This window comes from Protopterus annectens, chromosome 1.part0, assembly GCF_019279795.1.
Source record: "Protopterus annectens isolate FY-2018-M chromosome 1.part0, PAN1.0, whole genome shotgun sequence".
In the NCBI taxonomy this organism is placed as follows: Eukaryota; Metazoa; Chordata; order Ceratodontiformes; family Protopteridae; genus Protopterus; species Protopterus annectens.
The window spans coordinates 1943181218-1943207870 of NC_056725.1; the positions used below are offsets into that span (position 1 = coordinate 1943181218).

The 26653-nt window shown below is 37.4% G+C and overlaps 1 protein-coding gene across 12 annotated transcripts in view; it reads right to left on the reverse strand.

Moving 5' to 3' along the window:
- Positions 1 to 26653, reverse strand: part of MYT1L (myelin transcription factor 1 like) — a 2965652-nt gene that overhangs the window by 233783 nt on the left and 2705216 nt on the right. For all 12 annotated transcript variants that reach the window (XM_044070352.1, XM_044070344.1, XM_044070334.1 and 9 more), the window contains 2 exons: positions 18406 to 18468; positions 5459 to 5542 (listed from right to left, as the gene is read on the reverse strand). In XM_044070352.1, the coding sequence (XP_043926287.1) occupies positions 5459 to 5542; positions 18406 to 18468 (147 nt within the window). The remainder of the gene's footprint in view (positions 1 to 5458; positions 5543 to 18405; positions 18469 to 26653) is intronic.

The following is a 26653-nucleotide window of genomic DNA, read 5'->3' on the forward strand; positions in this document are numbered from 1 at the left end:
TCTACGTAGGCAATATGAGACAGAGAATAGTTTGAGTTTTTTGAGTCTGTCCATATAAGATGAGTGTTTAAGGCCTAGTATCCTCTTTGTGAGGTACTTTTGTGGCCTCTGCAGTTGTTGCAGGTGTCAAGTGAAGTACATGCCAAATGGGGTATTGTACTTCATGACTAGCCTAATAAGGAAGAGTAGAGGGAGACAATGACCTCTTTCTTCCTGGATGCAAAACCCTTAGTAATAAGATGTGCCACATGGAAGGACTTTCTGACCACAGTGGCAATGTGGTGGTCAAAAGAGTGGTTGCTGTCAACCTGTGTTCCCAGATCTCTTATAAAGCCTTCTGTGTTCAGTGGACTACCATCGATGTGGTAATTCATGGGAACAGGGATGTGGATTTTCAAGGTGATTAGTCTGTGGTCAGATCTAACCAGGGAGGAGTTGACTATTGGTGTAGAGCAACAGTCGCCCATGTTAGTAATGACCAGGTTAAGGATGTTGCTCCCTCTAGTGGGGGTAAGAATGAGCTAGTCCAGGGCATTGGAATTAATGAATTCCAGGAAACATTGGGCAAGTGTATTGGTATATGCGTAGTTTTCCCAGTTAATGGATGGGTAGTTGAAGTTGCCCAGTATGAGAGTGTTAAGTTGGACTCTAATATTCTCCAGGGTGCTTAGGAAGGTGGAGTGTGAGTCTTGGGATATGGTTGGGGACCTATAGCAGGCTACAACCTGAATCGCTGTCTTACCCAATGTTAGCTGCACCTGAAGTATCTCTGATGCATTATGTTGGGCTACCAGTCTGGAGGTGTGCACATCCTTTATGAATATGGAAACGCCACTGCCTTTGGCGCTTTGGTCCAAGTTCTGGGGATAAAATGTGTGGAATGAGTTATAGCCTGGTAGTGCAGGGGTGCTTTCTGCTGCTTTGAACCAAGTCTTTGTTACAGCACAAATGTCGATGTTCTCCATTTTAAGGAGTGCTTTGAGTGAGTGCATTTTGAGATTTAGACTTCTAGCGTTGAGCAGCATGACCCTCAGATTGCATTTGTTTGTAGCTGTTACAGTGGTAATTTGGTCTTTGCAACACCACCTAAAAAAAGCACTATAGGGGTGGAAAGAGCCTTAGCCAATATCTGGAAGCCCAGGGGTGACAGATGCGGGCCATCTCTGGCAAAGCATCAAGGTCTGTCAATCATGTCATCCCAGGCAGACAGATACTGGATCCCCTTAGAATGACACCAGAAAGTTAGCCAATTGTTGAAATCAATCATTTTCTGCTTGCACTGTGGTATCATTCTGGGTGATGGTAGGATGCTGCTCAGGGCTAGGGTCATACCCGCCTGGGCTACATAATCTGAGAGCTCCTCCATGTCTCATTTCATGTTGTCCGGGAAGGTACATCTCAGGTCATTCACACCCACATGTACAATGACAAAATCATATTTGTACCTGTTGTTTTGGGACCTAAGTGCATGTGTTATGTGGTGGATCCTGGCACCTGAGAGGCAGCTGACTGTTACTTTCTCCTTATTCAGCCTAGTGAGTGGGACATCAGTGTGCCTCACTATCGAGTCACCTATGACTAGTGTGTTGGGAATGCTGTTTTGCCTCAGGAGCTTTGGTTGAGTGGCACACAGTTTAGGAGAGTTATGTGACTCGTGATTAGTGTTGTGGTGGTCGAGTGGGTTTCTGTCTTGGAGGTCTCTGCTGTTTGGGTAGATTTTTATTGAGAGCCTCCACGAAGGTGAGTGTGTGGTTTGTGCTTTTATGTGAAGGCAGTAATGGTGTGTGTTCTGGAGGGCTATAAGTTCCATGTGGTGTGGTGCAGTGTTGACCTTCTACTCTTGACCACCTAGTCCGGTCCTGGCTGGAGAGTGTGTGCCTTCCAATTTGGATATATAAATGCATCTCTCGCAAATCTGAGTGTTGGGAGGTAAGATGAGAGGGTTGTCAGTGTACATGAGGCAGTTGCTACATTGCTTCAGGATGCCCACATTCACCAGGTTAATAGGAGAAAGCACAGGGAACTGACATTTAGCCATACCTGGAGGGGAGGGCATTAATAAGTACTGGAGCTGCATCCTTGTAGAACATTTAGTGCTGGTAGCACTTTTGTGTGCTACAATAATTGCTACAAGAAGTCTGATAAAGTGCCAGACTAATAAGCTAGTAAAAGTGCAGGAGAGGAGGGAACTAGCAGATCTAAGGAAAAATTTGAAGAGCAGACTTTGACACCACTCAGAAGCTTACAAACAGTCCTGGATACAGCAAAACTGTATCTGGACTAGACTAGTTACAGGAAAGGCGGCAAACAAGCGCAAATGTGGGCTTTTAAACCAGAAAGTTGAAAGAGATGGAAAAACTGCCCAAACGGCCAATAAACTACAATTTCTGGGCCAGAAGCCACTCCTCTTGTGGTAGATAGGCTATCTACTGCTTACAACTCCCAATGATAAGCTAGAAGGCTTCCCTCCAACACAGAAAGGCTTGGGAGCTCAGAAGCTTACATACAGTCCTGAATACAGCAAATCTGAATCTGGACTAGACTAGTTACAGAAAAGGCAGGAAACAAGTGCAAACATGGGCTTTTAAACAAGAAAGTTGAAAGATATGGAAAAACTGCCAAAACGGCCAATAAACTACAATTCCTGGGCCAGAAACCACTCCTCTTCTGGTAGATAGACTAAATAGTGCTTACAACTCCCATTGACAAGCTAGAAGGCTTATGTCCAACACAGAAAGGCTGGGGGGTCTCAGAAGCTTACAAACAGTCCTGGATACAGCAAATCTGTATCTGTACTAGACTAGTTACAGGAAAGGTGGGAAACAAGCGCAAATGTGGGCTTTTAAACCATAAAGTTGAAAGAGATGAAAAAAAAACTGTCCAAATGGGCAATAAACTACAATTTCTGGGCCAATTACCACTCCCACTGATAAGCTAGAAGGCTTCCCTCCAACACAGAAAGGCTTGATGGGCTCAGAAGCTTACAAACAGTCCTGGATACATCAAATCTGTATCTGGACTAGACTAGTTACAGGAAAGGCAGGAAACAAGCTTAGTTTTTTTTTTGTCACAGAAAAGCAGCTAAAACAGCACTAAAAACAACTCATGGGCAGTACAAGCTAGGACACTTGAATGTGTAGCAATATTAAAGCAAATACAGTTTAAATAAATGCAATGTATTCAAACAGTATTCTGAACTGAATTCAATTATTGTTTTATTCAACTCTGAATAGTTAAAAAGTGCAAAAAATATACTTATCCACTGAGAAGCATACTCAGTCAGAACACACGGAGATTCTAGCAAAGTTTTTTTTTTTTTTTAAGTGGAAAGGAGAAAGGAGGAACAGAAGATAATTCAAGGTTAAGAACCTAAGTGGGTTGGCCTTCTTAAATGTTCTCTCTATATTAGGTAGAATGAGCTAATGACACTAAACTGGGAGGAATGTCCCAGATCAAATTTACAGAAGAGGCAGGCAACTGCAAAACCACCAAGTATAAGAACAAGACACCAATAAGGAGGGGAGGTGGGCCACTAGCTACACTATTTTAGGCAGAAAACACTACAGAAATGTTTATCACAGCAGAAAAACAACAGTGAGCCACTAAATGAAAGTTTTAAACAGATAAAGGAGCAAAGAGACTGTAGAGAATGCTTTTAACTGCAAACAAATCTGTTATATGATACACTCCTTGTCAGGAAATCAGAACAAACAAACACATGTTTAACAAATGGAGGAGATTTTCAGTTAATACCTTACACACAGTGAAACTAGCTGTCAGAAACACAGGAAACTCAACAAACAAAACAGCCAGGCCTGGATAACAGCAGGCCTCTATCCAGGCTATGCTACCTGACTAGAACACAGAAACCTCACAAAAAATGCACAGAAAAGCATAGATAGAGCACTCACAAACAGAAAATACAACTCTCAGTATGAAAAAGCAGTTTACAGTTAAGTAATTCAGTAAAAATGCAATTACAGTAATGAAACACTATCTAGCAATGAAAATACAATTAAAACACTATAAAACAGTACACAAATGCAGTGAAACAGTAAAAAAAGCTTTATAACAGTGCAGAATGTAGTAGATTAGTTGTATAGCACACTTATAAGCGTTAAGAAGTGCAATTCAATTAAATAAATGTAAGAAATAACTTATTCTGCTCTTGGAGTCTTAGGGAATTTCTGCTTTGTCCCAATGATGAATCACCACTCCAGAGCCTGGCAAAAACAAGCACAGCCCCCTGCAGACACAGGGTTTAAATACCAGAAAAGATGGAAGAATCTAGAAGGTGAAATTACTACCCAGTCCTGCTATCCCCTGCTCTTTCAACCAATCACTCATGCTAGAGAAAGTCAGGCAACCCTGTTACTCTCAATAACAGTGAAAACAATTAAACGTTCAAATTTTAATGTATTTGAAGGACCCAACTTATAGGCACACCTTAGATTATCAAGCCTGGCATTTGTTCGAAACACCTAACATAGTGGGGTTCTTATGCTTTCATGAATGAGATGGAAGACTCCTCATTTTTCTTTGACAGCTTTTCTAGGCAAATGGGAGTGTTGGCCAACTTCTTTCTATTCCATCTAAATGTAATCCTTTTTCTTAAAGAACTTTATCTTTGTGTGGTATCCAGCCATGTGAAATGTAGGAATCAGCACAACAGCAAACCAAATAACAATTCCACTAAACTTAAACAGAAGCCATTAGCTTAAAAAACAATTGATACATTTACTTTGCAAGATATGCATTGGGGGTGCAAAATGAGAAGAACTACAAGCTGGTCACTTTCTTTATGAATTACATTAATGTCTATACTGTTCAATTTCACATGTAAAGTAAACAAGTAACATTTTACCACCATAAGATACCCTGTCACCTTACTGAATAGGTTTTAGTAGCCAACAAAAGTACCCATTAACTGGCCTTATATTTTAGATTATCTGTACAGAAAATATGCAAAACAACATTTTTGAAAGCTGCTGTGCAGTGCTGAACATGGAAAATTGACTGGAAGAGAGTTGAAGCCTCATCCCTTCTACGTTTGCTGCTCTGAGAGGTCAGTAATTGAGGGAAGGTACCTTATACCCCTTAGTAGTAGATTTTCTGCTTTCAAAAGAAAAGATGTTATCACTGTGGTTTTGGAAATGTGACTTTCTGTGGGTCTGTATATACCCATCATAGGATGGTTTGTAACTATCATGACTAGTATACCCTTCGCGGTTTCAGCTTTGTGAAGATTGGATTTGTCATTTCTGTATAGACTCCAATTGCTCCAGAGCTTCTATACAAAAGAAGTGTTGCGATTCTCTTTTTTTTCTTGGAATTTCTTAGCCAACAATAAATAATGTAGCCAAACTCTTATTTTGAGTAGAATGGGTGTAGCAATATGCCATCATTTTTTCCAGCCATTGTACCATAAATGATATGCAGCAATGCATTACATACTTACCTGATTGGTTCCTGGTCTTCCTTATCTTCTTTACTTTGTGCAATCTTAATTCCACTTTTCTTTGCTCGGGGACAACCTGAAAGACTACACAGATGATATATAATGAAACATTTGATACTCTTCCAGTTTATTTTGAACCTGGAAACATATGGACTTCTTTCAGTTTAGCAATGCAAATTGTGATATTTCTTTCAATCATAGGTGATAGTTATTAGAACACAGTGATAACTAGAGAAGAAATGCTACCGATGATTTTTTTTTTTGTGAAGAATTGGCATTTCTTTTTTAATAGTCAACCATAACCTTAGGAAGCTGGAGTGTCTCAACAGAAAAATTAAGGATTTCTTCTCAGTTGTGGTCTTACTACACAGGTCATAGTATAGTTATGAAGTGTATTTTCTAAAACTATACTTTTTCCCCCGAAAACTACTGTTATATTCCATGCATGTGAAAATATAGACTTATAAGTATGATTTGCAAGAGGAATGCATTAGGTCCAAAGAGAAGTTTTGCATTCTGTTCAAAGGACATCACTGAGCTGAACCATTTATTTGTAATATCTTAACAATGTGCTAAATGGTACATGATTGTTCAGTGTATTTTCCTTTTTCAGGTATGTCAACTAAAATACAGTGAAGATGATGGAGTTCTCACTTGGTAGTTATTATTTAAATTATTACTCATTTTATTTGCACTTTGAAATGCATACAGGCTAAATGTTAGGAAAGATTAAGAAATTATTAACTAAACAAGATATGTTAAGCGCAGAGACTAATTGTAAGTTCTTTATCTATCCAGCATGTCACCACAGACACAAACAGTAACACACACGCACATATTGCATGAAAAATTAAACATTTAACTACTATAATTATAAAATATACTTCTCTAATCTGGATAGAAATAAATGGCAGTTGAATGGTTTATCAAACTGAAAGGAATCTCACACCACACATACACACGTATACACACACACACACACACACACACACACACACACACACACACACACACACACACATACACACACACACACACACACACGCACGCACGCATGCACACACACACATACACATCAAATAAACTGACCGCCCCTTTTTAAAATGTACTCAACTTAGAAAGTACTGAAGAGTAACAAAAATGCGAAATAGTCCATAAATCCTATCCTAAATAGTATAGAACAGCTCAATCCAACACATTCTGGAACTACAAGTCTTAGAAAATGAGACATCAGAAATACAGTAAAACAGTCAGTACATTTACAAATGACAGTTACTTTAACACACTTACCCATCTCTATCTCAAAAATGAATAAACCCAGTCCAATAGTAAATCACAATAATAGTAATTTTAAAAATCCTCATAGTTTTATAATATGCTGTTCCAAAACATCTAATACACATCCTGTCCTCATGCCCCATGAATATACCTTTCAACTGTCCAGATTTTCACAGAATGTCCAGAATTTTGCCTCATATTTCTGATCTATTCTTCATAAAAGATGTGGTTTTCTGGCAAATCATTGAGGACTAAGTCACTAAATAATGACAGACATTTGAGGTTCATAGCCTTTAAAAAATACATAATAATGCAAAACATGCCATTTTAACAACTTGCTAAATTTATAAGATCAATATTTAAAATCTAGCCCTGTTTTAGGCATTTGTTGCCCCATTATTTCTGGCTTTGTCCAACTTTCTTGCACCGAGAGGTTGAGAGGTATGCTTATGAAGTCCACAGATAGACATATTTCCCCCAGAGCCACCATTTACAGGTCTTGTTGGCCATTACCACAGAAACCAACATGGTCTCCCACCACAAAAACATAGCCATGATTCCAAACATACGACTGCCAAACCTGAATACAACCTCACTGACAATCCCCCTACCCTCTCTTGTGCCAAAATGTACCGGGTACGAGTTGTACAATTTGTATATACACAAAGTTCTCACTAAAAAAGAGTTAAAACCTTAACTATTTAAATAATTTTAAAAATAGCACTCATGCTCTGACAACCTTACTTACCAGCAATGAAATCTTAAATCAGCATAGAAGGTTGAAACAAAAAGAAGCCCCTCTTCAAACATATGTAACCCTGTATCTTTGTAAAATGAGGCCCTTTTAGAGAAAAGACAATAAGTGTTTTCCCTGTTCTCTTTGTTGATGTGACCATGGAGGTAGCATAGAGGTACAACCCCCGCATTACACTTATGTGTGGGATAGTGCGCACCCCCCTTAGAAAACACTTTAAATTCAAATATTGTAGCACTTGAATTGTGAAGGACAGGAAGGCAGCAAGAAACTCAGGTCAGCCAATTTCTTTACCCGAGAAGCACCCTCATTTTTTAACACAACACTGGATTATAAAACTGAACTGTCTTCCTATGTAAGACAATAATCCAGATAGACCTAATACCAGCACCTGACAACCAAAGAATGATAATTGATGTAGTACAGTTTTACATATCGAAACAAGAAGAATTTGAAAAGAATGTTTTATATATCCTGCCACAGGAAAGGAATATAAGTTTAAAGTTAAGGCTAACTGCCATACAAAGAATATTGTATACTTAGCAGTTTGCAGCCATTGCTCGAGCCGTTATGCAGGTAAGACTAATAAAGAATTTAGAAATCATATAAGAGAGCATCTTTTGAATACTAGGAATAAAGAAAATACTAATGCTTTAGCTAAACACACTATGGAACAAGGAGAAGTCCATTCCTTCAAATTTATGGCGATAGAAATAGTTAAGGAAAATGAAAGAGGGCGGGGATACCTATAATAAAACGGAGACATCTGAAGTAAGATGGATTATTCGGTTGCAGGCTGATAGAGGTATTGGACTTAATGCTAGGGTTCCACTAAAGCCGATTTTGGAAAATAGGGGAATTCGTAAATAAATGATATAAATGTTAGGTGATACAACTACGCCCATAATATGGAAGGAATTTATTAATGCTGTTTCTGTTGTTTTTGAAGGTTGGATATTTATTGTGGTTCGTATTAATGAGATATTTTATATATAAATTTTACAAAATTTTGTTACATAAAATTGTTTTATGAAGTTATGTCAATTATTAGAAAGGCATATATACATAAATGTAATGATTTTAAATAGTTTATATATATATATATATATATATATATATATATATATATATATATATATATATATATATATATATATATATATTAATACTTGTCACTTTAAAATATGGGAGGGGAGTTTAAATAATTTAAATGATTCAATTAAGAAAAATGTGTTGTATAAAGGGACCGTTTGTGCTTTGTTTTATTGAATGGTCTGAAGAAGTGGGAGTTATTCCCATGAAAGCGCTTACCTACTTCGAATGAATAAACTGTTGGATTTCTTATTACTACATTGTGATTTTATTACTGTATTGTGATATCCTTCAGCATTGTGTATGACCCTTGGAGAGTTGTGTGCTATTATAAGTTATTTTCTTTTTTTGGGTCATTTAACTCAAGCCTATGCCTTGATTCTTGTGTGTGGACTAATGATAATTGATTGTTCAGCCTAAATTAGCTGAACAATAAGAACATAAAAACTATAAAAACAAAAAAACGGCTGACCAGGAAGATGGTGCTTCAACCAAACAATGATCCAGACCTCCAAATATATAACGATATACTCTTTATTCACAAAAGAAAATAATAAAAATATTCAAAATCAAGCGCTTTCATCTCTGAATTCGGAGACTTTATCAAGATAAAACAATGTTCACGTAAGCATCCATTTTAAATAATCACACCCACAGTATAGACCAATCAGCTCACAAAATTCATGAATAATCATGAGTGTGTAGGCTTCATAATACAAGCCCAATAAACATATACATACTCGAATTTAAACATACTATAAATCATTAGAAGCTGTGTATATCCAAATTGAGTCCACAATACATCTCCTTTGCAACTAAAAAAGTTCCTAACACCATATGACAACAATAATATATGTAAAAAGATGATTTAAAACAGTCATAGTGCATGAAATATGGAAAAATATATAAAATGCACAGTACTAACCTACCCTTAAGGGACAATCAACCAGAACAACAATAAATTACTATATGTATTAAATAAATATATATGTATAACAACACCCATTAAATGTGTAAAAGACTAAATAAATGCATAGTAAAATATATATAAAATATACTAATATGAAAAAATATGAAAAAATATGTATACATGCATATATATATATATATATATATATATATATATATATATATATATATATATATAAATACACATGCATATATATAAATAACCAAACATTTATATCATACTTACAACACCAAAAACTAAAAAAGATATCTCCAATTATAAAAGAATGTTAAAGATCTAAAACACATACATTTTATACATACACATTTAAAATTCTATTCACTTTTTTTGGAATGAAAGTTTTACCCAAATATAATAAAAATATTTTCACAACATAACAGTTAAAAGGACCATACTGTCAAATCTCAAGTACTTTTATTTTCAGAAAGCAAGTAATTGAAAGGGCCTCGTTCAAGCCAGGCCATTGTGTTGCATTGGTTCTAAGTTGCCATAATGCTTAATTTCTCTCAAGGAGCAATGGCCATGGTCCACCTCTTGGGTAATGCTCAAGAGATTCAATCACTGTGAATTTAAAACTGTGGCCAACCCACTCATTGCAGTGTTTGGCTAGGGAATTCAACTCTTAATCTAATATCCCTCAAATGTTCATAAATACGGCTTTTTAGTTTCCTCTCTGTCTTCCCAATGTAAAAACATGGGCATTTACAACAAAAAGCGCAGTATACAACCCTTTCCATTTGACAATTACATTTTTTCTTTAAAGATACCTTCAAACCATTTATACTAAAGGTGGATCCTTCAATTATATAGTCACAATACCTACACAGGCCACATTTTTTCATATGTCCTCCAATCTTTGTGTGGTCCCCACTTTCAAATATCCTCTTAAGGGATTGATCCTTCCTATAGACAACCATAGGTTTCTCACCCACACATTGTTTAACCTCACTACATGAGTACAAAATGACCCAGTTTTTAAACAAAATATCTACAATTTCCCTGCTCTTCAAATTATAGGTTGTAATAAAAGCTGAACGAAAATTTAAATTATTACTATTCCTATAAATATCCATACCCTGTGTTCCATGATCCTCATTGGGCATCAGCATACCTTTCTCAACACTATTATCTATTCTACTAAAAGATACCCTTCTGTCTTCATAAGTTAAAATAGCCCGAAAGAAACCTCTCCCCTCTTATTAATAACTTCCAACATTAGATTGTTTACCAAATCCATGGGGTAATCCCTTTTCAAGAACATATTCTTTAATAGTTCACATTCAGTGAGAAATGACTCAAAACAAGAAACCATTCGGGCAGCCCTTACGAACTGCTCTTTCACTACTTCTCTTTTTTGTTTGTGTGGGTGGGAACTATCAAAGTGCAAGAAACTATTAGAGTAGGTTTCCTTACGGTAAATCTCTGAAACAAACTTTCTCAATATATAATCTTTCAGCAATCTGACATCCAAATAAGAAATCTCATTCACACCAATTGTATGTGTGAATTTCAAAAAAAGTGTTTGAATTATTAATGTAATCCAAGAATTCATCGATCAACTGTTCAGGCCCATCCCAAAATATAAAAATATCATCCAAAAATCTTACATACATTCTACAGTGGTTAAAAAAGGGGGAATTAAAAAGAAATTTCTTCTCCCACTGTAACATAACCATGTTAGCATAAAGCCCCCCACAGGGGGAGCCCATTGCCACCCCCACAGTTTGGATGAAACATTAATTTTCAAAATATATACAATTATTTTTTAGGACCAGCTCAAACAGTTGTTCATACACATTGATATTAGGCTGAGGCACTCCTCTCTCAAACAAATACTCACAAACCCACTCAACCCCAGTGTCATGAGGGTTTGGAGTATACAAATCTTTAACATCAATAGTGATGAACAAACCAGTATCCATAAATTCCAAGTTGTTGATTCTATGCAAGAAATCCCATGAATCCTTACAAAGATTTGGTTCCTCAGCCACAAAAGATTTCAACCTAATATCTAAAAATCCAGCAAGAGGGTATATGATGGACCCTCTCCCATTCACAATTGGACGCATGGGTGGATCAGAAATATTCTTATGTATTTTGGGCAAACCAAATATACAAGGAATTTTTGGATGGGGAACAGACAAAAAATTGTATTCATCAATAGAAATAGAACCATCAATGAACAAATCCTTCAACTCATTCTGAATCTTATTATAAGTACCATTTAGTTCATTCAAAGATATTTTTTTATATGCAAACCCATCCAAAATTTTTTTCATTATTGCATTATAATCACATAAGTCCATAATCACAATCCCACATCCCTTATCTGGTTTAATCACTCTCACTTCCTTATTTGTCCTTAATTTAATTAAACCTTCAGACTCACCATCACTTAGGTTCGTCTGACATACCTTTTCTGTAGGTTCCTCAAATCAACTTCACATAACCTTTCAAAGGTTGAAATGGAGGGGTGGATTATAAGTACTAGATATACGCAAAGGGTTGCTTACTTGTTCCACTGATTTAAATAAAACATTAAGATTTAATTTCCTAGTAAATTGTTTCAAATCCACCAATGTTTGGGCTAAATTGTAATTCCTGAAAGGAACAAACGTTAAACTTTTTGCAAGCAAATCACAGACATTAATATCAATTTTCACAGCTGAAAAATTAAATACATTGAAATCACCACTAGAATTCTTGAATACAAAACATTTATCAGATAATTGTCCCTGCGGAATTAGTTCCACCCCTGACATCCTCCCCTCCCTCCCCTCTGATAATTTGATTGACCCCCCCCGTCCTCCATTCACAGAGAATGTCCCTGGACCCTGACTGTTCTGGTTGTATCTGTCCTTCAGTCTCTCAGACCTCATCAATGGAGGAAAATTCTCCTGGTTCAAAAAAGAATCCTGGTTATTTGAGAGTAAAGAGTCTGCTTTTAAATTAGTATTCCACACTTGTGACTTAGGAGGCAAAGGATAGGCCATATTTGCATTGTATTGGGCCCTATCCCTCTCAATTTTCTTCATTTTCCTATTCTTAATGGAAACCATTTCATGCTCAATACTTTTAAAAATCCAATTATAATCAAAAATATTCTCCTCTTATGCAGTGTCATGTATAACCTTAGCATCCAGTTCTGTCACTTCCTTTATTAAATTAGTCAGTAACATATCATTATGTTTGACCAAAAGCTCCATTAAATTCAGAACCATGGCGGTCAAACATAAGAAGAAGTTCTTTGTGTAAATCAGAATTTGTCACCAAACCTGTGGGGTAGCGCCACATATGCAACCCCTTCAGTACCAGTCTTAATCTCAGGCATTCTTTGAAATAGGCATTGTCTAATTGAACTTTGTTAATCATTAGCAACAAATGATCCAATTTTTGCAAATTACTATTGTATGAACAAACACTTACAGTTTCGCCAGTAGCAAAAGCCAGATTCTGTCCAAGACATTCACTCACATTAATAGGGCCATTTGTGGACACATTAGAATTCACCTGCATACCTCTACGGAGGATTTGCCCACCTCCCAAATCAAACAGGACCATACATGATAACCCTGGTCAAAATTTGTGTCTATCCATTAAATCATGAAGACTAGCCTTGAAGGCAGATAAAGTAATACTTTGTCTTATACAAGTAACTTATTCTATAAGCTCTGATTACATTGAGTTAGAAACCTATCCTTCCAGTGAGACTTGTTTACTTGCAGGTGTAAATTTTGGTGCCTAGCATGGGTGTTTATAAAATGCATTGGTTTTATGAAGAAATATGAGGTCAAATAGGGGTGTATCTTTCAGAGCTCAGAAAATGAGACTCAGGTCAGCTCAGAGCAGACAGTAGGTGAATTGTATTAATCTATTGGGATACTTTAAAGATATAAGGGCTTTAATTATTGCTGGTTAAAAATTATTAGGGTCTTTCCATTTGAGCAATAAACTTGAATTTGTAAATGAGAAAGTGGTACTGTATTCGATGACGGATCTGATAAAAGAAGAGTACAGAGGTAAAATGACTGCTTTCTATCTTGAAGATATTCCCTTGGAAATTAACTGGGCAATCTATACAGACTGTGACTAGACGTCAGGACTGAACATCAGACCATTGAGATGTGGAGCTGGGATTTAACACTGATCCACTATACTCTTTAGTAGAGTCACCCTTCTCTGGACTGACACTCCTTTTTAAGATGAGGAAACATCATAGGATTTAGCAACACATCCTGGGTTGTGTTGCAATGCAGACAAGTGTATTGCTGCAAACAAACATGACCCATCCCCCAATACAGTGACAAAGCCTTGCTCTTACCAGTGGGAGCAATTGCTGTACCAGAGCCCATCATCACCATATTTTACTAATGAGAGCTCCACTGTAGTCATAGCAACTATGGATGAATCTTTTATGACCTGATCCCTGCTCTAACTCTGGAGGTCTGCAACATAGGTTGCATTGTCTCAGCTGCAGCATGTAAGTAAGGCAATGACCACGGAGTAGGGAGTCTGGTGTGTGTGTGTGTGTGTGTGTGTGTGTGTGTGTGTGTGTGTGTGTATCTGTGTGTGTGTGTGTGTGTGTGTGTGAGAGAGAGAGAGAGAGAGAGAGAGAGAGAGACAAGTGAGTGATGGTGTGTCAGTGTGTATGTGCAAGAATGACAGCATGAAAATGTGCCTCCATCTAAGTGCAGGTTTGTGAGTTTCTCATTGCATATATATGTATGTGCATAAGTGTGTCTAGGCATGTGTGTGTGTGTGTGTGTGTGTGTGTGTGTGTGTGTGTGTGTGTGTGTGTGTGTGTATATCTGTGTGCGTGTGTGTGTGTGTGTGTGTGTGTGTGTGTGTGTGTGTGTGTGTGTGTGAGAGAGAGAGAGAGAGAGAGAGAGAGAGAGAGAGAGAGAGAAGTGAGTGATGGTGTGTCAGTGTGTATGTGCAAGAATGACAGCATGAAAATGTGCCTCCATCTAAGTGCAGGTTTGTGAGTTTCTCATTGCATATATATGTATGTGCATAAGTGTGTCTAGGCATGTGTGTGTGTGTGTGTGTGTGTGTGTGTGTGTGTGTGTGTGTGTATGTTTGTGTGTTTATTAGTCAGTCTGTCTGCATGTGTGTGTGTTTGCATGAGGATATCTGTCAGTCTGTCAAGGTGTGCATGCATATGTGTATATATGAATATGTGTGTATGTGAGGGAGGAATGGGAGGGGAATGTGTAGAAATATGGGGTCACCTTTGTGCAGATGCCATTCTCCACTTGTTCTTGTTGTATCCCAGCATGGGAGTAGAAGTATTCAGTTTTATGAATACATATGGAAAGTTGGCTGACCTCACACAGAGTGTGCAGCCTTTATACAGTATTGTGCACTGTACTTATGTGTAACCTAGACGTAGACCTAATATAAGTTACATATAATATTGTGTTGATGGAGACATCTGTCACTATAAAACAAAGTAGTTTACTAAGCAAATGTTCTATTTGAAAATTGCAAATTAGTCATAAGGCATTGCTTCTGATGAATTCTTCACAGAAAAGCTTAGTTAAAAAATATGAACATATCTACAAACCTACATTTTATCAAGGTATCATAGCACATGAATTAATTTTTCTGTGAAAACACGAATAATATTTTTGTTTACTGGCTCAAAAATAAACAGTGATATCCAATGTCATAAAATTGGAACTTTCAATGTTATTGCCACAGAGGAAACGATGCACGTGTTCACTGATATAACACTGTATACCTTTCCCAGATAAAAAGATACATTCTCATGTTTGTCAAAAAAGAAGAAAAATGTCCTCCAGCATTTTTATTAAAGTAAAGCTTATGAATTTACCCAAACTGAGAATTGCATATGAAGAAATCTACCCAGCAGACAGAGAGATTACTGCAGGCTGTTACTTGTAAATCATTAAGAACCATATTTTCACTAACATTTATACTAAATACCTAGGCTGAAACAAACTGCAATAGCAAATTGTACTGTAATGCACCATATTAATATAAACAGAATTCATTTGTTCAGTTTCTGATACATTATCTATCCTATTCAAGGTCACAGGGTACTAAAGCCTGTCTTGGCAAGCAGTGTGTGCTTTTTTTTTATTTTAATACTATACTCTTGTCTAATATATTTAATTAGACATGTTGTACTATCATCTTGTACAGTATTACTGCTATTCTATTATTCCTTAGCCACATTGTCTCTCATTTGTACTCTTTTAACATATTTGTCTGTTTTGTACCCTTCTTAAACTGTTTTTCTACTTTCTTGTGGTCCATCTCCTTTACTGGCTGAAAAAAAAGACGGATAGATAGATGGATTGATAGATATAAAGATACATAAGTAGATAGATAGGCAGATAAATGTATACATAAATAAAAATATACTAATATAATATTTGTTAAATTATCCCAATATGCACACAGTAAAAAATATACTTAGTGGTAAATTAAATGAGATCTGATTATATTACAACTTGTTGAGTTGGGTCTGACTCTGTGAAATTCCACTTTCATCCTTTCTATCTCTGAGTAAGTGACTTAAGCACTCACAATAGTAAATTGTCTTTAATGGACCTTACTGAGTTTCTACAGCCAACACCCATTATTCTGCCATACAGAGCTAAAAGATTTCATCACTTGAATCTTTGTAAACTGCAGACCTGTGTCTGACCTCCCTCTTCTGAGTATTGTTGTTATAATGACTTGAATGTCATAATCAGTGCTGAGCATGTGGTTGGTGCTAAGGCTTCATACACTGGTGTGTGTAGCCTACACACACACACAAAAAAAAAATAAAATAAAATAAAATGCATCATGCTAGAAACAGGGCATAAAAGTCATGTTCTAGACTCTGCATTACCTGGAGGTACAAGCACGTTTTAACAAGACCTGGTGTAACTGGTAGAGTTTGTTTTACTCATCACAGTACTTTCCTTCTGAGTAATACATAAATAGTACACGGGAAAGCTTTGTGTTGTCTATTTGCTCATTTCTTTTACCAAGCACATGGTGACAGCTTGCCATCTATTTCTTTTTGAGGATTTGGAACTCCTTGGTAAGGAGATGAGGTAGACAGACTTGAGTATCATTGGTGCACTTTTAAGTTTCATGTATAAATCTCATTTACAGCTGGAATAAACTTGCTGTCCATTCATTTATTCATATGGAGTTAATACCTTAATATAACTAATAAACTTTTGCATCCTGTCCTCCCATGCATATCATCTTATACTTTAATTCACAGAATACTTGCCCATTATCATATACTCTGGAATTTTGTTTGTATTTATTTGCATTGAACATAAGCAGACATTTTGCAAAATTATTATGCAACTGTCTTGGTTTAATGCTTGAAATGTTCATTTGATAAGCTAACTCACCAGGTTAACAAAGAAATAAATAAGGTATGTGACAAAGGTGATCACTGCTATCAGACCACTGAGATGGTCAAGACTAAAAAATAATCAAGGTCCCTATGCTGGTGCTGGGCTACAGGAAACTAGTGATGGCTACTGACAAGGAACACACACCCTGGCTTAATATCTCCCAAGGAACAGAAAGGAGGACTTCTGAAGCATCATTCAGTTTGAAGAACTGACTGACACGAACTGTCTAGTTTGAGCATTAGCCAGCACTAGCCATTTAAATAAAGTCATATATGGACTGATATTTATGTTAGTGTTTGCTGCTTCAATGATTTGTTGTAGTTTATGACAGTATAGTAGGGATCTGGTCTCAGAGGTTGTATGTATTCAACTGCTGACTGATTTGTAGACATCGTTTTATCCTTCTTTGTTCCTCTCATCCTGCTGATCTAGGCATTCATTGCCTATAATCATTCACAAGAGCAACAAATCCATGCAATGATATTGTAGGGAGTGGAGTAGTTTCTGAAACATGCATTAGATGTGGTCCACCATGTATATACATATTTGAGGTTTGCAGAAATACATACCAAATCAGGAAATTTAAAGGGAGGTGTGATATATAGAATATGAGTTATATTTTCTCCTTAGACTGCTTTTTATAATTGTAAAGTTATCTAAAAAAGTAGAAAACATTTGAAACATCTGGACATTATTTCTTAACAACCCACATCTCAGACTGGCAGCCAATTACTTGCACATCCCCCAGCAGCAGTACTCAGATTTTCCCATCAGATTCCCAAATCATACTGTTTGACTAATTGTATATCTTAAGGCAAAAGTATTACTCAAAAACGGCATGCTCTCATGTCTCACAGCAACAAGCTAATACATGCACAAGCTTTTTTTCAGATACAGGGCTGGAATAAATATAGCAATGAGTTTAAAAAATAGTTATAAGTCATGGGTAGAATGACTCAAAATCATTTAGGAGAGGCAACTGAAAGAAAAGTAAAAAAAATGCATTGTATCCCCAGTGAATAGTTAATCAAAACGATCCTGTCTTCTGTTCTGACAGTCTGTCAACAAGCAAGTTTTTTTTACCTCTAAATCCCTCTGAGATATACCCAGCCCTGTTTTGCTTGCAAAGGCTATACAGTGCTGTATTATGCAGCTCTGGAAAATCTCAGTTTTTTTTTAAAGAAAAGTTAAGAAACAGGGAAATGAAAAATCACATTTTTTCCTCTGATAAATAACTAGTTAAACATGATATTTTCTTGCATTCTGACATCCTGGCCGCATACCAGCTAAGATTTTTGAATAGATGATCAAGCATATATCCAACAATGTTTTATTTACAAATACCGCATTGCATTGTGGATAATACCAGACGCATAACGGAATGAAAGCAACACCTTTAGTGTTATTCTGTTTAAGTTATTTTATTCTATACAGTTATGTAATATATAAACATTATGCATACCTTCGATGTGAAGCATAGTTTCCAGTAATATGTCCAGAACCATCACAGCCAGGAGTAGGACACCTATAATTCAAGTGAAAACTGAAGTTAGTCATCCACTATTGCTGATATATGAGATATAACAGAAAAAAGAAACATGCAAAACATCCAGTGAAAGTTTGGGCCTATAAACAGTGAGAACACTCTCAAAAGTCATAACATAAGCCCAGTGCCATCAAATGTTTGAGACTGCTTCCTCTATAACCTGGGACCTTGTTCTCATTAAAAGTGAAAGAAAGAAACAAAAAAAGAAAGAAACAAACAAAAATATCAGAAACACTCAGCTTTCCAGTTTGTATGCTTCTTCATGACTGCACACTTGTGGTACATATTATGTGGAGTTTTAGACCAAGTAAGGACACAGAATAATTCAAAATGGACAAATAGTGGGATGTGTGACATAGTGGTAAAGACACTTTGGTACTTTTTTATTTATTTTTTTTCCTTATTCCTTTTTTTTGTAATATACATTTTATTTCTTCTGAACAGTGACATAACAATACAAACATGACAACATAGTCCAAACAAGCTAGAAGTCACACAGTTACAGCTAAATAATCTTTAGTCCACACACGTCTATTGAATAACAAGACATGTTGTGTGTAAATAGTGATAGCTAGTCTATAATCACTGTAACAATAGCACCAGAAAGTGCTTGCTAGGAAAGGTAAGAACAAGATGTTTGAAAGGTAGAATGCTCCTTAGCTCTAAGGGTTGACACATCACTTGTAATAAGTTAAAGAAACAACGACCAGGAGCTGTTCCACCACTCCATATTCAAATGAGCATTTGATCAGTCTTTCAAACAGTAAGTATGTGTGTAAATTGGTGAGACCCAGTCCAATGGAATATATTTCCAATGTTTAAAATGAATGATATCAAAGTGAGAATGACACTAAGATTCCATAGAAACTAAGGGATTGTTAATGTAACATTGGAATCTTTTAATACAAAAACCCCAAAAGCAATATTATGAAGCATTGGAAGCTTGATGAATGAAGTAAACGTTATGGCTTGAATAGCAGCTGTCCAAAGTGAGAAGATTTTTTTTGCAACTTCATATCATGGAAATACTTAGCTTCCTGATGGCCACATCACCAGCATTGAGCTTTTATAGTCCTGATCCTTCCAGCCAATTGAGATGGAGTAACCTGCCACTGATGTAACAGCTTAAGCTGAGTAAGAATCATTAGAGAAGGGAGCTGAGACTAATATAAATAATGAGTCAGGTAATGTACTGCCTAACATAGTGGGCCATCTAATTCTTAAGTCCTGAATAATTTCTTTGGCTGATTTCATGGACAGTTTGTACCACAACATTATCTTGTTGGGGATATGTTTGTCCAAAGCTAGGGGGTTAGATTGACCTGCCACTCTAGGGAAACTGAATAAACACTTATAAGGTGGGCCACCTGTTGCCAATACTGTAGCTTTCAACTAGGTATATTGCCACCAAGTACATTTAAGCTGGGGGATTTTTCCAGTAGGGCAATGAGAGTTATCTAACTTTGTTGGTCTTGAGCACAAATGTCTTTGATAAAACATACCCCACACTGCATCCACTTAGGCCACAGAAGTGTTTGATCATATCATTAAACCATAAGAGGGAGACCAGTGTAAGAGTGGGGGGATTAACTGCTTTAGTCCATGCATGGGCCAGGAACCATAACGCTTGTCCTCCTGGATTCTGTGGGAAAGGCTATGTTGCATTCCTGGTCACGTGAATTGATAAAGCATAATCTCTGAGATATCCCAATTGTGGAGGGCTTGATTTAGCTCTCATTAAATACCATCTAATCACAGCTGCACTATAAGTTTTAAGATCTAGTAGACCAAATCCACCCCAACATTTGGGAAGAATAAGTCTCTTGCAGCTGACCTTAGGGGACTTAGCCCACCATAGATAAGACCCTATACATGAGTTGAAATGATTGATGCTCTGAGATTGAACTGTCTAAGGGAGATGTCGCAGTATGATATGAAGCTTGGGCAACACATACATTTTGACGACGTGTACTCGAGTAAGAAATGGTTGACATCAAATATTCTCTTTGCCCAGCCATACTTTGATACTGTTGTTCGCTTCGGCCATAGGTTCATAGGTTCATAGGTAGGTACTAGGCTATCGGCCCTGGGGCCTATACATGCCCAGCCAAAAAGGTACCCTGGCTTTTGCCACCCAAGAAAATTATTTTCCTGTGCCACTGTCGAGCAGAGCCACAGAGGTGATCCCCGGGGTGAATTTCCTATTTCCCATCCAATCATCAAGATTTTTCTTGAAGAGTGCTAATGAGGAGCTTTGTTTGATATAGACAGGTAGTTTATTCCAGAGTATGGGAAGTCTCTGGGACAGGAATCTATCCCTCCGGCATGTTCTGTTTATTGTGGTGACAAGGTTTAGGTCCCTAGAGCATGTAGCTCAGAGGGATTGGGATTTCTTTAAGTGGAGCATGTCCAACAGCTCTGGGTTTGACATAGCTTTGTATGTTAGGCAGAGATCACCTCTGAGTAGGCGATATGCAATGGAGTAAAGCTGGAGTTTTTTGAGACAGTCTGCATAGGGCATCTGTTTGAGGCCGGTAATCCTCTTTGTGAGGTATTTCTGCGGCCTTTCCAATTGTTGTAGATGTCTTGTGAGGTACATACCAAAAGGGGCGTTGTACTCTATAATGGGTCTAATGATTGATGAGTAGAGGGGAACAATGACCTCTTTTTGTCTGGATGAGAAAACGTTTGTGATGAGGTGTGCCATGTAGAAGGATTTCCTGACTACTGTGGCGATGTGATTATCAAAGGAGAGACTACTGTCCACCTGTGTCCCAAGGTCTCCTATCACACTTTCGGTGTTAAGTATACTACTGCCTATGTTGTAGTTCATGGGTGCAGAGTTTTTACCAAAGGGGATGACAATGCACTTTTTGGCATTGAGCTTGAGGCCATGGCTTTGACACCAGGCATCTGTCTCAGTGAGGCCCTTTTGTAGGATGTCCACATCGTTAGGAGTTTCGATTATGGCTCCTAGTTTGCAGTCATCTGCGAACTTCATTAGCCAAAGACATTCTGTGTTACCCTGTACTTCAGAGAAGTAGATACCAAACAGGACAGGACCCAGGACTGAACCCTGTGGTACTCCACTTGTCACTGGTCTGAAGTCGGATTTGGAGTCTGCTACTTTCACAGTGTGGGTTCTGTCAGTGAGCCAGTTGGCAACCCCTCTTGTGACATAGGGATTTATACCTAGTTTAGTGAGTTTATCTATAATTCCAGAGTGGGGGATGGTGTTGAAAGCCTTGGCAAGATCTAGATAGGCTGTGTGAACCATCTTACCCTTGTCTACGGCTTTGGTGACTGCTTCAAAGAAGTCTATCAGGTTTAGGAGACATAATCTGCCTTTTACAAACCCGAACTGGGTGGGATTCAGAGTTTGGAGATTACCAATGTCTTTGTTTATAAGTTCCATGATGATACGTTCCATGGCCTTGCAGTCCAGGCTCATCAGGCTAATGGGGCGGTAGTTCCCATGTTCTTTTCCCCCGTAGAAAGGATCTCCCATGACATGTTTATCCCCAAATATTTATGTTCTTTCATGATCAAGAGCAGGAACTTCTGTAAACTACATATGCTATTATATGAGGACTGAGTTAGTGGGCAGAGTATCATTTTGCTAATATTTAATTGCAAGCCTGAAAATCTCTCTGAGCCCTGAAAGAAATCCTTGATTGTAGGGATTGTGATCTCTGGGTTGTTCAGCCAAACTGCACAATCATCAACAAACCAAGTTGTAAATGGAAAAGTAATTCCATGTACCCTTATAACATAGTTTGAGTACTTAGCTCGAAGGCATAAGTCATGCATATTTGTTGCCAATACAAGTGATAGAGTGGATAGTGGCTATTCCTGTCCTGTACCTCAGGTAATGGGGATCGGATCCGATAGCATTTGACTGGTAAGGGCTGGAGTAGAGTAGCTTATACCATTTAACAAAGATCATAGGAAAAGCAAACTTATTCATTACCTCCTAAAGAAATTCCCAGTAAATGAATCAAAAACTTTTTTAAAGGCAAGCATCAACACCGCTGCATGTACATGATCGTTATTACATAGTGTTTACATATTTAACCCATATCAAACCATATCAGGAGTATCTGCCCTGCGTTTAATAAATCCTAAAAGATTTAGTCCTATAAATGAAGGAAGAACCTTCCCAAGCCTGTTATCAGAAGCATGGAAAATATATTAACACGCAATTGCAACAGAGATAGGTCTATAGCTAGTTAGGTTTAGGGGGTCCTTAGAATGCTTCAAAAATATCATGACTTTGGCACAATAAATGTCAGAGGGGAGAAAACCCTTAGAGACTGATTCATTAAAAAGGTAGAATAATGGCCCTACAATAACAGCTTTATTACTTTATTACTTTATAGTATTCTGCCATAAAGCCATCCAACCCAGGCGTTTTTGTCCCTGCTAATGAGCCAATCGGAATTCCTATCCCCCGAGGATATCATTCTTTGCAAAATATCAATACATTTTTGGGTTAAAGCCAGAAACTTTACTGCTCCCCACCAGGAGTTTGTGTCAAGTTGCTCCATGTGCCCAGTGGGGAATGTACAGGCAAACCTTTTGTTAACGAACTGTAGCTGGTAATCAACTGACTGAAAACATTTAGAAAAAAATAAAAAACAATTACCAAAACCAGTGCAGTTAACCGTTTATTGCAATCCAAAGTACTTGCAATTCAAACAACTAAGCGCTTTCGCCAGATAATCCAAAGGCATCTTCAGAGTTGTTTAAACATTGTCTCCAAACAGGTTAAATAATAACAGATACTGTTTGTAACTACACAAGCACCTACCCACAATTTTTCCCACCCAAACTTTTAAAAAGACAGTACACCAAATGCCTATTCTTAAAAAAAAATATTCTCCAAAATTTTTTACATTGTAACAAAATACTTCCTAATCATTCATTAAGCAACATACTAAATCTACTTGAAATTATTAAAATTACATTCTGCATGATTTTTTAAAATAAATCCTGAAAATTAGATATGTCAAACAATTTGGTTATGTCTAATCTTCAAAAATGGATTAATGGAAATAAAATCATTTAAACCAGGTTCCATAGAAGCGTTTAGCTTCAACTGCCATAAAGATTCTTTACTTTCCAACAACAGATCATTGTCACCTCCATGTTCATTCTTGACCACTCTATCTATGACAAAAAACACAAACTTTTTAAAATTAATACATCTTTCGGAATGTATAAAAAGAGCATTATGTATGTCTTTATTCCTTATAGCCCTTACATGTTCGCCTATCCTGTCCCTCAATCTACAAATGGTTTTACCCACATAGAAACCGAATTGCAACAGAGATAGGTCTATAGCTAGCTAGGTTTAGGGGGTCCTTAGAATGCTTCAAAGATATCATGAGTTTGGCACAATAAATGTCAGAGGGGAGAAAACCCTTAGAGACTGATTCATTAAATGAATCATTAAAAAGGTAGAATAATGGCCCTACAATAACAGCTTTATTACTTTATTACTTTAGCTTATTCTGCCATAAAGCCATCCAACCCAGGTGTTTTTGTCCCTGCTAATGAGCCAATCGGAATTCCTATTCCCCTTCCGAGGATATCGTTCTTTGCAAAATATCAATACATTTTTAGGTTAAAGCCAGAAACTTTACTGCTCCTCACCAGGAGTTTGTGTCAAGTCGCTCCATGTGCCCAGTGGGGAATGTACAGGCAAACCTTCTGTTAATTTTATTTGGATCTGTAACTATCACCTGTGATACAGCCCCGATAGATCTCTCCTTCTGCTCCCTCTACATTTGATATCCAAAAGCTTATCAGATATAATTCCCTTCACTCGATAAAAGCAAAGCCATCTGTCCCATTTAGCTGCTACTTTGACATAAAGCGCCTGCTGAAATTGTATCTTAAGTTGGGTAAAGCTGATTCATTGCAGCAGTACCAGATTCTAGCCCGCTGTTGATAGTGGTCACCATCTTCCCTTTACAGTCTTCGAGGTTCTGTCTCCTCTTGATTCTTATTGTTCTTCCACTTCTTCCTGTGGGAGTAATGCAGAAATCACTGCCTGCATTGCTGTTTAAATGTACTGCAAGCCCCATACCACCCCATCATGAGTATCTTACACCTCTGCCATTATGATGCATCCCATCTAGAAAGATGATCTGTAAACATTGGCTGCTTCAGCAACAAAGAGTCAGTTTTCCATGATTTATAAATGTTCTGATCTATTTGCATGTCTAATACAAGTGAAATGATGGAATTATCTGATAGACCAGAGGGTTCAATTCTTGTATCAATATATCAAAAAGTGTCTCTCCGGTTGACCAGTCAGAAATCCAGTCTACTCGCTACCCTGCCATTTCCCAGATAGGTGTACTCATATCAACTAAATCAAAGACCTGAATACCTTTAATTAGGGCCTATGAATTATGTTTTAACATAATCTTCCCAGCAGGCCTCCAATCACCCCAAGGATTGATGACCGCATTAAAATTTCCTCTATCAGAGTCATACTGTTCTCCCTCCTTAGTCAATGAATTGCTAGAAACACATCCCTCATTGAGTAGGGGTCATTCTCACTGGGGCCATAATACTTAGCTAATATAATAGTTATTTGGCCCAACTGTGCTGCTATCCAGCAGCCTTCATTATCAGTCAAACACATTGCCATTCTGCAGCCCAAATTGTGCCACTTTAAAATGGCAGCCCCTTGCTTAGCTGTAACATGGCTAGAAGCATACCAGTCTTCAGTCCACCTGGAGAAAATTGAAGTCAACATTTTCTTTTTCTCCTTAGTTTCCTGTAGCAGGAAAAGCTAAGCATTTTGTTTACTTAAGTGTTGGAAGATCACCTTGGTCTTCCATGGGGTGGACATCCCTTTCACGTTCCAGCCAATTCCTTTAATTATACCACCCACATAGGGATTTAGAGTAGGAGTGGTGCTTGTGTTATGCTGTACCCCCCCATGCTGAACATTATAAACATGTGCACATTGATAAGAACGAAGATAAACTGACTAATGACACACTGTACTAACTAGACACTTAAGTAAATAACTGTAATTAAATGTTAACAAGTTTAATGAAAATAATTCAATCCAAAGTATGTCCAGTGGTGTGGTCCCAATGGAAATCACCTATACATGTACAGGCAAATCTGATGCAAAAGATCACTTCAATTACACAGTTAGCCCATCAAGTATCTTCCTGTTAACAGACTGACAGCCATGACTACAAGTCACACCAACAGCTACGTGGATACTCCCAGCGGCATAGAATAACTTGACATATTGAACAATTAGATGTAAATGAAGGTGTCAGCAGAAATCATTCTGCAGCTGCCATTTCTGTCCAACCTTCAAGTGTAGCAATCTCATCCAGTTATAGTTCTAGGAGTGAAAATGATGATTTGCCAATTTCCTCCAGAGAGTTAATTACTGGTGATTTGGAAAGAGGATCAAATGTGTAGCCAAGCATAGCTGAGTAATAAAAAGCGAGTATATGGCCCCTGACAGTTTATCTACTGGGGGTACCAGTCTCCCTTTTCCTTTTTATTCAAGGGAGATATACTTAGGGAAGCATTATTTGAACAATCCCTGTTCTTAGTTTTCACAGAGCCAGGAGAAGGTTTTGTAGCCACCTGATTAAATGTCTCCTTAGATAAAGACTGGAGATATATATTTATCTTTTGGGGAGTATGAAAGGTTAGTTGGGTCATTTCTTTGGTAAGAAATAAACTTGTTGGGTAACAAAGCTGCACCTGGAAGCCCAAATCTTTACACTGTCACAAAAAAGGGGCAGTGGCCTTCCTCTTATGGTTCAGAAAAGGGGCTAAGGCCTTCCTCTTATGTATCAGAGACGCACTATAGTTGGGAGACACTTTTACCGGCTGCACAGCAATTTGGAACTTAGAATTCAGCTCTTTAGCTCTCCATAAAACAAGCCCCTGGTCATTTATATCTAAAAAACTTAATAATAAACTGCCTGGGGTTATTATCTGACACTTTCTTTTTGGTATCCGGTGGGCTCTTTCTATGATCAATGGATTTGAGAACTCCAACAGCTGTGTTAACTATGCTTTGATAAAGCTGACTGGCTCTGATCCTTCAGCTAGTTCTGGGATGCCAATAAATCACAAATTGTTCCTTCTGGAATGATTTTCAGGTCCTCTAGTT